Source organism: Silene latifolia, chromosome 2 (assembly GCF_048544455.1).
Source record: "Silene latifolia isolate original U9 population chromosome 2, ASM4854445v1, whole genome shotgun sequence".
NCBI lineage: Eukaryota > Viridiplantae > Streptophyta > Magnoliopsida > Caryophyllales > Caryophyllaceae > Silene > Silene latifolia.
In genome coordinates this window covers 146,350,527-146,364,006 of record NC_133527.1, presented here as the reverse complement: position 1 = coordinate 146,364,006, position 13,480 = coordinate 146,350,527, and the positions used below count along the sequence as shown (strand labels likewise).

Below are 13,480 nucleotides of genomic sequence, written 5' to 3'. Positions count from 1 at the left end.
GATCATGAATTTGTGAAACTGGGGTAAAAATATGTTTCACGTACTTATATCGCGAATAAGGCACAAAATTTATATAGTCTGAATCCGAGGATAAGACATGAGATTCACAAAATAACCCCCCAGATTTACAAAATAAGCTATAGGATTCACAAAATAAGCTATATGATTTATAGTCCGAATCTGAGGATAAGACTTGAGATTTACATAATAGTGCATCGTATGACTTTGTTATGTGAAACTGCGTGAATTTAGTTATTATAAAATGATGGTGACGGTCGATAATTTGATTTTGTTCATTGCGGCTAAGTTCAAAACAAATAAACATCGGTTTTGCATGTGGCACATCATGAAGAAAATAACCGACAAGGTCGGGAGTAAAATTTGTAGAGATACCGACTTTTTAACCCGTCTGAACGGTGTTGTATGGGACGATGACCTGGAGCCCGGGGAATTTGAAGAGAAGTGGCTTAAAGTCATGAACGATTTCTCCTTGGAAGACAATACGTGGTTGAATGGGAAGTTCGCTGATAGACACACATGGATACCCGCTTATTTCAGAAATGTGCCAATGGGCGGTTTACTACGAACTACACAAAGGTCAGAGAGTACTAATAGTTTCTTTAAGCGGTTTGAAAACAAATACGGGACATTAAATGAGTTCTTGGTGCGCTATGAAAGCGCCACCGACCACCAAAAGCACTGCTTTGAAGCTCCGTGAAGAGGAGAATGCGAATTCAATCCCTGAAACACTGTATGGGTCAAAATGGGAGACACAAGCAGTGAGAAGCTATACCCATGCGATGTTCTATGAGTTCCAAAACCAGGTGAAGCTTTCAATAAATACCTGCAGTTTGGTTGGATACACTCACTTGAGATCCCGTGACGAACTTTGAAGTGTCGTTAGTTGAGGATGCAAAGAAAGGACTAAAATTTGCGGTTGAGTGCGGTAGAAGCACGAATGATGTAAGGTGCACATGTAAACAGTTTGAAAGGAGAGGTATTTTATGCAGTCACATCATTTGGGTTTGTTCGGGAAAGTTTAAGGACATACCTGATAAATATATTTTGCAAAGGTGGAGCAAGAATGCACTCAAAAGTGACGTTTATGATTGGAATGGGAATCTATTAGAGAAATACAACAATACCAGACAAAACAGATTGGAATGTCTGTGGTGTGGTCTCGAGATTCAGATTAATCTGTTGGTATGCTCAAAAGGAAAGAAGAGTCGGATGTGAGAGAGTTTGCCAAGTTAATCAAGGAATTCAGGACAAAACTAGAGGGAAACACTCAACCGTTGACAAAACAACAACAGATTGAGCTTCTCTTTGGGCTGCAAGGTTCCGGAAGAAACCAACATCTTACCGCCTAATGTGTCTAGGAACAAAGGCTGTGGTAAACGGTTGGTGAGCAAGAAAAATAAGGCAATCAAGAAGGCGGAAAAAGCAAAAAGGTTGTGTGCTAACTGTAAGCGCAAGGGTAACCACGACAAAAGGAATTGTCCATATGATTTTGCAGACCTTCCTCCAGTGAATCAGGTTTGTATTCATCTACGCAACTACATCTGATATTAATCAAGTATTTTATTTATCTGTTTATCTTATTTTGAGAATCCCGAGGGTTGCTTTGTGAATCCCAGGTCTTAATTTGTGAATCCTGGGTCTTGTTATGTGAATCACATATCTTTATTTGTGAATCACAGAAATGAGACTGATTGTATGTAGTAACCTGATATAATTCCTCACTTTGTAACATAAATGACAACAGTTGGCTTATATGAATGTGATTCACGTCGTGTCACCCAATTTTGCATGATCCTCACTTTTATTATTGTACATCTAATGTTTGTAAACATCTTTCTAATTCCAGCTCTGTCTTTTACGTAGGGAGAGCTAGCGGACGAAGAAGTAGAAGAGGAAGGGGATGAGGATGAAGAATGAAGGAAAGAGTCTTCTTAAGCCTTGAGAAATAGATATGATGATTGAACAAGACACTGACAATTTTGAAAGGAGCAGTCTTTTAGTTTAGCAACATATTATTGGTTTCCAAAAATATGGACATCTTATTTGTTTATCTCATTTTTGTGAATCTGAGAGGTTCTTTTGTGAATGTAAGAGGTTGTTTTATGAATCTTAAATCTTAATATGTACAAAAGACCTGGAAATCTTATTTGTTGGTATTAATTTGTGAATCCTGGGTCTAATTTTCGCGATTATTAGGAAGATTCGTAATCTTATTAGAAAGGAACAGTCGATCGGCTAAACGGTCTTATTTTGTGAATGACACAATTTAAATATTATTTCATGAATCTTACCGTGTGAATGACAATATATAAATCCGAGGTCTAATATTGTGAATCGACTTGTTTTGTGAATCCATCTTTTGTGAATATCGTCTTTTTTTTGAATCTCAGACATTCTTTTGTAAATCTCAGGTCTCATTTTGTCGACTTGTTTTGTGAATCCATCTTTTTGTGAATATCGTCTTTTTTTTTTTTTTTGAATCTCAGACATTCTTTTGTGAATCTCAGGTCTAATTTTGCGAATCAGACGCTTTATAAATCATCCACGTCAAATTTCACAAATTCAAGCGACTAATCAATTCCATTGATTAAAATCAACTATTACAAAAGGAGATCTACTAAATAAGCAGATTAGCACCCAACTAAATGACTAATAACATATTCACTAGAATACTTGATAGATCCTGCATATACCATCTAATACTATACTAACATAATACTTGATTGTATCCACCACAAGTTAAATCCCACGCATAAGGGACAAATGCCTCCGACGAACCAACCAGAGATAAGTAAGTATACACTGCATAACACCCAAAACTCACAAAGAAAAAGAATAAATGCTGTCCCGTTTCTACTACACGCTCACAAAGACAATCATGAAGAATAAATTCCCAACCGAGAAGCATACACTCAAAGAACGATCTCCCTGCTTCACATCATATCACCACCATAGACAAGCACATCTTGCTACTTATACTCCTATATCGTAAAAACACATAAAATATTTCAAAATATATACACGGACAAGCATGGCTCGCTACTATTCAAAATATCGCGGATACTATGAATGAATGGGGATTTGATATGCAAAAGTTATTAAAGAACCGGGACTGTACCGTTCTAGTATTTGCATCCCATGAAAGTAGTTGCATCATTACAGACTTTCGAAAATCTGGCATTCTCTGCAATTGTACGAAATTATAGTTGAAATTAATGAACAACACAGTTTCAAATACAGATTTCATGTACGTATACTGTTCAACTTGTTTCTTACCTGATAATTGTCTGGATTCTGCCAATCACCGAGCTCACAGTCCAACATACTCAAATACCTCAACACGTGAGCTCCACAATCAAAACTGAATGTAGTATAGTGTTCAACTGTTTAGTAAACAATATTTAATTTCCGTAAAGCGGACACATTAGGGAATAACTTACTTATTTGATTGTTGAGGAACTTTGAGAGTTATAACCCTGTGAGAGTGCAGAAACCGCATGGGATAATATGACGGGGAACTACTTGCCAAAATAGGAGATAATTTGGCCACCTGAAAATGTTTCGAGTTAATACTGATTGTACACTAAAAATGTTTTATATACTCTGATTCACAAACTGTCAAGGGTTAGATTAGGCAAATAATTAATACCGTGTCTATGGTTGTATTATGTACATCATAAGACTGTACGCTGTTGCTTGAGTTGAGGATGTAATTCGTTTTACTCTCCATATCGCATATACAAGCCCACCAATGTTTGTCTTTGATCGTATAAAAACCGATATAATAAAGATTAGTCTCCAATTTACAGCCCTACATGTCCGCCACAAAAAAAAAAAAAAAAAAAAAATATTGTGGAGGGACCAGACCTTTCGGATTGTGGCACCATTCACCGGTTTGTATGTCCCATTGATGTATTGATTCCAAATACAAGGGTTTTTCTTCTTTGTACAGTTCTACATACCACAAAAGGTGATTTTACAAACCATATCAATTTGGGATAATCAAGATACTTGAATATTAAAACAAGTTCAAAGCTAACCACGATGACAATCGATTGGCAAGTACAGAAGATCTGGTCGATGAAGTGTCGTCTTAATCCCAAACATATCAATCACCTAAAAAAACAATATTAGGAATGAAACAAAAGATTACAGATAATACAATGAAATGAACGCTGATAGTAGTCTACTTACTTGATCCATAACCCGCTGACGCAGTCTAAGCGTAGATAAAGCCGCTCGTGTGACTTCCATCCACTCAGTACACACCATAGCCTCGCTGTAGTAAGGCACATTAAGAAACATTACTAGAATTATCCAAAATAAAAATAAAAATTAAAGTAAAGGGGCAAGGGAAAAGCACAAAAAAATAAAAGTAAAGGGGAAAAATACTTACTGTGTGACATCTCTTCCTTTGCGGTGCCAAATAAACTTCACAAGGTCGTCTTCAGAATAAGGTAGACGCCGGTAGCCCCTGAAAAATATTAATAAGACAGCTTAAGATCTGTGATTCACAAATCAAGATCTTTGATTCACATAATAAGACCCACGATTCAGAAATTAAGAACAACAGATAAAACCAATAATAACATCTAAGATTCACAAAACATGATTAATAAGGGAATGGGTCATACATAGGCACACAATTCCACTCTTTTGCACTTCGTTCGACAGTAGCTTTCAACATGTTGTCACCGGAGGTCATAATTCGAAGGCATAACTTCAATGCATAGCGTTTCAGTTGACTTACCTATAAATGTAAAACAAAAAGTCCTTATAATTATTCCAAAGTTCACGAACGGCCCCAGTTTCAGAAATTAACTCCGTGTCCGACAAATCTAACTCTCGGGTTCACAAGGTTAAGTAAAGGTATCTTCTGAGAGTTATAATTAAAGGACAGTCGGTTTTGTTCCCTTTGTAATGCTCCAACAGGTGAAACAAATAGACGCCGGTATCCATTTCACCGGACTTCAAAATTGAAGGAGGGATAAACAACTCGGGCATCATGTCACCATCTGCTGCGAATCTTGGTGAAACCCAATTAATGAGCCTGTCTTTACTGCACGACACAACCTAAATTAGCACTTAATTATGTGGATGTGTTACATGCTTGTCAAACACTTTGATCGTGAATTCACGAAAAAAAAGTAAATTCACAACTTTGCATAACCAGAAATGGAGGAAAAGACGCACCGTAGGTTGCACATAATCTGAATAGTTAACATCTACTCCATTCATAGGGTGTATGACTCACAATTTATTCCATCGAAGGTCGAAACAAAAGAAGAACGGTGGGCATGATGTAGACATGATTGGAGTGCAAATCTGAAAACAAGACAAGATGAAATGAAAAGAAGAACATAAAGATGAAAATAGGTTTCACAAAACATAATAACACCAAACCAAAATTTACTAATTGAATCAAAGAAACATCAATATTTTCCGAGACAACCCGGGAGAACTAACACCGTCATTGGAGTATGGAACAAATAAACGAACAGAGAGAATCCAAAGTGATTTCAACTTCTCATTACTTGTTTAGGATCTCACACCAAATATTTACAGACTTGAAACATACTCGATCACCTTCGGTATAGTCCTCAACATGCTCCTTGTCAATCTCTCGAGTGTTACTTTGAAAAAGAATATCACCGCACTCAACAATCAAAACAATCGATTCGCAAAACAAGCCGTCGATTCGCAAAAAATCTATTGGATTCACAATATAAGCCCTACCATTTATAAATTGTCTGATTCACAAAATGAGACCTGAGATTTACAAAACAAGTTCATAGTCAAATACCTTTGTTCTACTGTTGAGCAAAGCCCGAAATCCAACAGTATTTTCTCCTCCCTATTAAAAGCATAGAATAACACCGATGTTTCTTTGGAGATACGGAGATCGATAGGCAGCAGCTGGAATTATCTCTCTTCTAGGACGCACAATAGCAGGAGTATTGACATCAACATTATTGACATCAACATTATTGACATCAACATGATCAGAAACTGATGGTACCGATAATGTAGGAAATCTGGTTCCCTCATCCTCTTCCCTCTGACACTGATCTATTCTTTCCTCACCTTGTATGCTTTCCTCACCTGGTCCCTCTTCTTCTGCTTTCTGGCATGGACCGGTGGTTTCATCACCTGAAAAACGGTTTCCATGACGACGACGAATGTACAGGTGAGTGACCAATGGTTTTTCGTGCAATTGCTCGATTCTTCCACACACGCTTTCGGAGATGGTGGACGGACGACGGAATCATTGGAGTATCGTATAAATCAATAACAATTGGGGTTTCGCTAGTTCGACAACCGGTGTTGGTGTTGGTCGGGACCGAGGATCAATAGATCTGTCTTCTTGAAGACAAAAAATGATCGTCGTCTGCTAGCGACCTCCACCGTGGGCAATCTGATGGGGTTGGCAATCTTGGTTTACGACATTTCCGAATGGGTTTGCTTGTCACTTTGGGATCTGGTGCACGAATCGGTACAAAAGTGTCATCCATAATTTCCAATGCCGCACGTAAATCGGCGTCGACCATCCACCCATCCTGTCCACATCGTCATTAACAACGTGATCATTCTCCACAACATTCGCTGCAATGGATAACGTGTTTCCAACGATATTATTGACCACGTTGTCCAAATTCAGTTCACCGTCCTCATCCTTCTTAGCATCCTCATTATTACCCATCTCTATATTTTCCTCCTTATTCCCATCATCGACATTTTCTTCATCCCCAACATTCTCATCAAACTCATCCTGTTGGGATGAAATATACCCGTCCGCAATACCATTAACGGCTGCCACCATAGTAGAGACCGCTGCTGAGGAAGGTAGCTTGATCGTAGCTTGAATAGCAAGAGATCTGTAGCTAGCGAAAGCTGCAGCCGCTACCTTTGCGGCTTCAGCAAGTTTGTGAACAATCTCACACTTACTGTCACTAAGGCCATCAGTTTCCTTGTCACCGCAATGTGGAATATCGGACCCTATATCCGGTTTGCCTTCTTCGTGGTATTGGATGGTTGATTTGGACTGAACATGCTCAAGCTTTGTGACCGGTGGCTGAGGTGCGGGTGCGAGTGTGTGGTAGCTCATGACAAGGGGAGGCTTCACAGAACCTTGACCGAAACCTTTTTTTGCCTTCAACTCCTGTTTAATTCTTTTTGCAATTTTTTCTTTCGTCCAATTACAACAAGTTGGAAACTTTCTTACGACCAATCTTGATTTGTAGACGAAACGGTCCAAGTAAATGTACACGAGCACCATAATGGGTCCACCAAAAAAATTATCTCCTTTCAAGCGTTTGACATCTCTCCACTCCTCCTTTTGCCAAGACTCAACTTGGTCAGCCAACTTCTGTTTGATGAAATTGCACCAATTGAATTCCGGAATCAGTGAAGTATCACCTAAACTTTTTAAAATCCTCAAACTTGCGCGATTCCCTTGCACACCACCCAACAGAGACGAGAATATGTAAACGATGAAATTTCGTTTAAAGTCATCTCCACCATCTTTCTGCATGGATAATTTGTTCAAGACGTGGTGATCATCGATATATTTGTGTGGATATTGCTTTCGGAAGTTTTCCAACGTAGCTAAATAAGCAGGACACTTATCCACATGTGACGCTTCCTCAACAGGTCTTGAACCCATTGGAATGCTCATGCAAAGATGGATGTCCTCCTCTAATACAGGGAGTTTTTGTCAAATAACCATCCCTTTGCTTTGGTTGTAATTTGACACTAGCCAATAAGCAAGGTCCCCTGGAACCTTGTCTGTTTCAATCATTAACAGACCGCCAAAGCCCATGTCTTTTATAGCTTGAATCATTGATCGCTCGGTGGATTTTTCGTATCTTTCAGAAAGTTGTACAACCCTTTTGGCGACATTCGAGTCCTCACTGTAGGCAGTCCCTCTGTACGCACCCTCTGTTTTTTTGCTGGCGGAGAAGCGGCAGCTTGCTCAACAACCGCCTGTGATGGTCGCTTCATCTTGTAGCCTATTTCACAATAATCATCTTTAGCGTCACAAAATAAGCTGAAAGGATACACAAAAATAAGAACTAATATTTATATAGTCTATTTTGGGGGGGATAGGACCTGAGATTCACAAAATAACTCTCCAGTTTCACGAAATAACCTCAAGGATTCTTTTCAATAAGACATAAGATTTATATAGTCTGAATGTGAGGAGAAGACCTGAGATTCACCAAATAACTCCCCAGTTTCACAAATTAACCTGTATGATTCACAAAATAAGGCATAAAATTTATATAGTCCAAATCCGGGATAAGACCCGAGATGCACAAAATAAACCCCAGATCTCACAAAATAAGCTATAGGATTCAAAAATAAGCTATATGATTTATAGTCTGAAACTGTTCTTGATCCAACGCCAAGACCAAAAGACACCCTAGGAGGGGACGGGTGAACCCTTTTTGGGGGACGGGGTTAACAAAGAGGGGCCGGGTGTCCTAAAACGGGACGGGAAAGGGTTTAGGGTTGGATTAGGCGGATCCGCTACCGCGGATCCGCCTAATCCAACCCTAAACCCTTTCCCTTGTACATAGTCATTCGACCAACGCCAAGACCAAAAGACACCCTAGGAGGGGACGGGTGAACCCTTTTTGGGGGACGGGGTTAACGATGAGGGGGCGGAAATGTCAACGGGGCATGAAGTTATTATTGAAGTTATTATTGAAATTGTCATTTGAAGTTATTATGAAACAATAGGGAACGCAAGGATTCACAAAAAACAAAGAACACAAAGCAAACTTCATTAATAAAACATAGTAGTCATACATTATATTTATAAACTATCGACAATAGAACACGGCAAACAAGATAGCAAGTTCAATGCCGAAAATTACAAAGATAGTATTTTAGGAAAAGGGATACAAATGTAGGCTATAGGTCCATAATAGAAGGTAAATCAATAGAACATGCATCTATACAATTGCGTAATAAGTTGACAAAAGAATAGCAATTGCGGTGGCTCGTTCAAGAGACATCACTGGAGGTAAAGAACGTAAGTTCTCATAAATTGTAGCGCGATCAATAGCATTCAGAAGGTTCATGGCACTTGGATGGTTATATTGGTGAAAATGAAGGATGAATTTAGCGACATATTATCGGTCAAAAACATTTGCACGTTTGGAATATTAGGTTAGCACCCCTATGAATAATTAGAATACCCTCCACATGGTTGATTTCAAGAGAAAGCCAATATGCAGCGGTTACACCGGGAGCATTGGGATGAATAAGAAATAATCGAGACCAATTCCGACACACAATAGCCATATTTGCCTTGTCTTCAAAGGCATCAAGTTTAGAAAATATATTATGCATAACTCCTTGAATATTGAAAACAGAATGTTGTGAGTGATAGCGAGGGGAAGATAATTTAACTTCGCCAAATCGGCTTCCTTAAAAGACAAACTGATTGCGTTTTGTTTTTGACAGACATAAGTCGCACGAAATGACGATTCGTCTTCTTCAAAAGCATTAACGACACACCCTTTGCACCAAGACTCCATAATTCACTAAAAATAATAATAGGAACGCATAGTAGGTTAGTAACTAAATGAATAAGTTTCACAATGGCAGATCTAGGTTTCACAACAACTACTCCAAGATTCACAAAATCAAGTATACGATTCACGTAATTATGAATCAACATTACAAAGATCGAGAGACGAAACGAGAATCTCATCAAGTGCATGCCAGCTAAATTATTATGAAAGTTGTATTCGAAGTTATTATGAAAGATAGATGCTCGAGGATTGACAAAATAAAAGGAAAATAAACTTGATTAATAGAACATAGTATTCATACATTATGTTGATACAACATCCGAAATAGAAAACTACTGATTACATATTTATACAAGGGTGCCTTAGCAAGTATACAAAAGTAAGATTAAATACTAACGGTGATAGACCTAAGTACACCGACCGACAACTAAACATAATAGGTTCATTTGAAATATAATTTAGTAGCTACATCCCTATCACGCAAGGGTACAACTTTAAGTCCTACAACTGTGTTCATAAGGTATAACTGTCCTTATATTCAGCCATACAGATAATTCCTTGTGTTGTATTATAAGGGCATTGTAGGCAAGCTTTCTTTAGATGTACAAGAAAGCAAATATATCAAAGATGAAGATGAGGACGATGAAGATAATCGATCCCTCAAAAACAAGTCTTTCTCATGGCATATATGTTCTGCCATATCCCACCATTTGGTGTTGCTCATTTAGCCAGGAAACCGTCACAACTAGAAGGTCGGGCTAAATGAGCAACACAAATGTTGGGATATGGCGAAAAATATAGGTCGTGAGAAAGGCTTGTTTGTAGGGATCGATCTTCATCGTTATCATCTTCATCTATGATACATATTCTTTCTACTAGTACATGGAAAGAAAGGTAACCTAAAATTCCGTTTTAATACAACCCAAGGAATTGTACAGATGAGGCAGAGTTTGAGCATAGTAATACCTTAAGAACACATTTGTAAGACTTAAAAGTGTACCCTTGCGTGATAGGGAATGTAGCTACTAAATTATATTTCAAATGACCAATAGTCCCTACAACAAGAAGTCAAAGTCCCGGAAGATAGCATATCCATGTAATGAGCTCAAACTTGCCTCTTCAAAGATATCGACTACCCGACCCGTACACCAAGTGTCCATAGTTGGCAACGTATACGCAGACATGAGCAATTGACCTAGGCATATAAATAACTAAAACAGTTCAGACAAAAATAAATGAAAATAACTAAAACATAATAAGTAATACATTTCATACACATACACAAAATGTCATGTTTCGTATAAGTACATTCCAGATAAGTAGGATTAAAAGCCATATCAAAACAAGGTAAAGCATTCAGATGAAGTTTTACAAATGACCAACTATGGACAAAGTGGTCTATAGGTTTCGCAAGATAAGGTCTATGCTTCAGACAAGCATTCACATAAACTCATCATAAAAAGATTACAATCATGAGGCAGGTTAACTTCCTGCATTATAATGAGAATGATTCGCAAAATATTCCACCAGATTCACAAAATATTCCACCAGATTCACAAAAACGAATCCAAAATTCACAAAATTAACTCGGGTTTAACAACAACACATCAGACCAATATTCACAATATCACCTCCAAGTTTCATGATACACAAACACAGAACTATGTCGACATTGCAGAATCAACAGAGCACCACAACAACAACAACAAAAAAGCACAATATTAACAAAAACGAAACATATTAAGCAATGAACAATGAGAAAAACCTAATAAACAAAAATTGACGAAGTAAGTATTGAAGAGAGCGAACAGGACATACAAATAGTAGATCGAAAATGCTCCGAAATTGATTTTGTTGCGTTCGTACTGATCGGATAATTCTTCGAGGATGATTAAAACCTGCATTATAATGAAAATGATTTAGTAATACATTATCGAAAAAAATAGTAGATTGAAAAACCTCTGAAAATAGTAGATCTACAATAATTGATCGAAAATGAAGAAAAATAGTGATACGAATGAGAATATCACATACCTAGATCCGAAAAAGGACGACCGAACAGAGATGATGATGATGATGATGATGATGATGATGACGATCGCGATCAAAATATCAGATGATGAACTGCGTGTGATTCAGACGATGATGAACGAAGTTAATCGAAAAACGGTAGTTGTTAAGTGTTGAGAGTAAAGCGAGTAAATGAGTGAAAGACAGAGATAGGGAGAGAGAGAGAGAGAGAGAGAGAGAGAGAGAGTAGAGAGAGAGTAAAATGTCGTAAATGAAGTTGTTGGCTGGCATTTGCTTTGAGTGTATGATTAAATAGGGACACGTGGCGAAAAGATCTCAGTGCGTCTACGATTATTAGATCCGACGGTTTAGAAGGTGTCCAACCGCCTCACCCTAAGAAGGGTGCCTCACATGATTCAATCTCTCTCTCTCTCTCTCTCTCTCTCTCTCTCTCTCTATATATATATATATATATATATATATAGGTCGAGATCCAGTGAGAACCACTAGTATAATGAGAACTGTGAGAACCATTCACATCCCTTGGATCTCTAATAATACTGGTCAACCCCCAAATTATCGCGCATCACTTAACCCCTCCAAACATAATTCATTTCCCAATTTTCCCTTCTCTCTCTTCGACCATCATCCCCTACTGTGACACACACCTCTACCAGCACCGAATGTCCGAGCTCCGTCGCTTACTACTGTGATGACTGCCATCCTCACCTCCACCTCTGTCGTCCCCTGCTGTGGCGACCACCGCGACAAACCGAATCCATATCAATCTTATTTGTTATCACAATTTCGATTCCGATTTGCTGCTTCGAGTTGATTACTACGTAGCTATTGCTTCGAATTCGAGTGTGCTAGTGTTGTAATTGATTCAAGGAGGGATAAATTGGCATCATATCTCTAATTTCAGGTGTCTTCTAATCCCTAATTGCTTTAATTGCATCGTCAATTTCTTGAATTTGTGAAATTAGGGTTTGAGAAATTCGTTCTTTGGGTTCAATTAGTTAAAATTATGGTCGACTTCCAGAGGATGTTACTCTCATTTTGTGGGAGGAATAGAGTCGATTATTGGGCGAAAAATTCAGGCCTTATCCCAGTAGATCTTGATGCTGATTTAGGTGCTTTAATCTGCTAGCTTGCTTCGTTTTTTCTGCAAACGGCATCATTTTATTAGTATTTATGCATAAGCTAGTCTGTACCTTTGCTCTCATCGTAGCATTAACAATCAGGTAGAAGTAGAATTTTGTCATTATCTATAATCTATGAACTTGTTATTGTTCATTAGTGTAAATGGGGATGCTAAGAAGAAAAGTCGTTTTTCTGTCATTAGAAGCCATCAATTTCTGGTAGTATTATTGTATGGTCGTAGCATTGTATTTTGTATTTTTGATATTGTCGACTTCTTACCATTGTGCTTAATCAATGGCTCTTATGTCTGAAAATGCTTCTAATTTTGGCTATCAGAATAAGAGCTGCTATTGATGCACTAATTTAATTGTTACGAGTACACTTGAGTTGTGACAATCACCCAGTTAATTATAGATGGTGGAATATAGTAAATGTTAATTAGATTGCTAGGTAGGGATATAGATTTAAGTTTTGACCAGTGTACAAAGTATTTAACCAATGATTCTGGAGTTCTGGTGAAAGCACTTCTCTTCTAGTGTAAACCAGTGCTCATCATTAACTTCTTTTTTTTATCCTTTTGCTTTGTAATCGTCGTCGAATTATGTCGTGTTGAAGTAGTTTTGCAATGCTTCTATTCTCTCTCTTTTTGAGGAGTATTATGTTCGCTTGAAAAGTTCAGCCGGAATAAAATGGTATCAAAGCTGCAGGTGAGGTAAGTCTGAGTTCACCAGACTGACCCAGTCTGTCACGCCCGATTGGGTTGT

General features: G+C 38.0%; 1 protein-coding gene and 1 long non-coding RNA gene across 2 annotated transcripts; both read right to left on the bottom strand.

Annotated features, from left to right (window-relative positions):
• Positions 1-2,936: 2,936 nt before the first annotated feature.
• On the bottom strand, positions 2,937-3,764 carry LOC141630569 (uncharacterized). Its single transcript, XM_074443362.1, has 5 exons — positions 3,671-3,764; positions 3,462-3,571; positions 3,298-3,382; positions 3,140-3,205; positions 2,937-3,002 (listed from the first exon to the last, which is right to left on the bottom strand). The coding sequence occupies exons 1-5, from the start codon at positions 3,749-3,751 to the stop codon at positions 2,991-2,993; spliced, it is 354 nt and encodes a 117-aa protein (XP_074299463.1). The 5' UTR covers positions 3,752-3,764; the 3' UTR covers positions 2,937-2,990.
• Positions 3,765-10,681: 6,917 nt separating this feature from the next.
• LOC141630564 (uncharacterized) lies at positions 10,682-11,647 on the bottom strand. The gene is made up of 3 exons (XR_012537517.1): positions 11,598-11,647; positions 11,382-11,461; positions 10,682-10,758 (listed from the first exon to the last, which is right to left on the bottom strand). It is a non-coding gene; the product is annotated as an uncharacterized LOC141630564 (long non-coding RNA).
• Between the last annotated feature and the right edge of the window lie 1,833 nt (positions 11,648-13,480).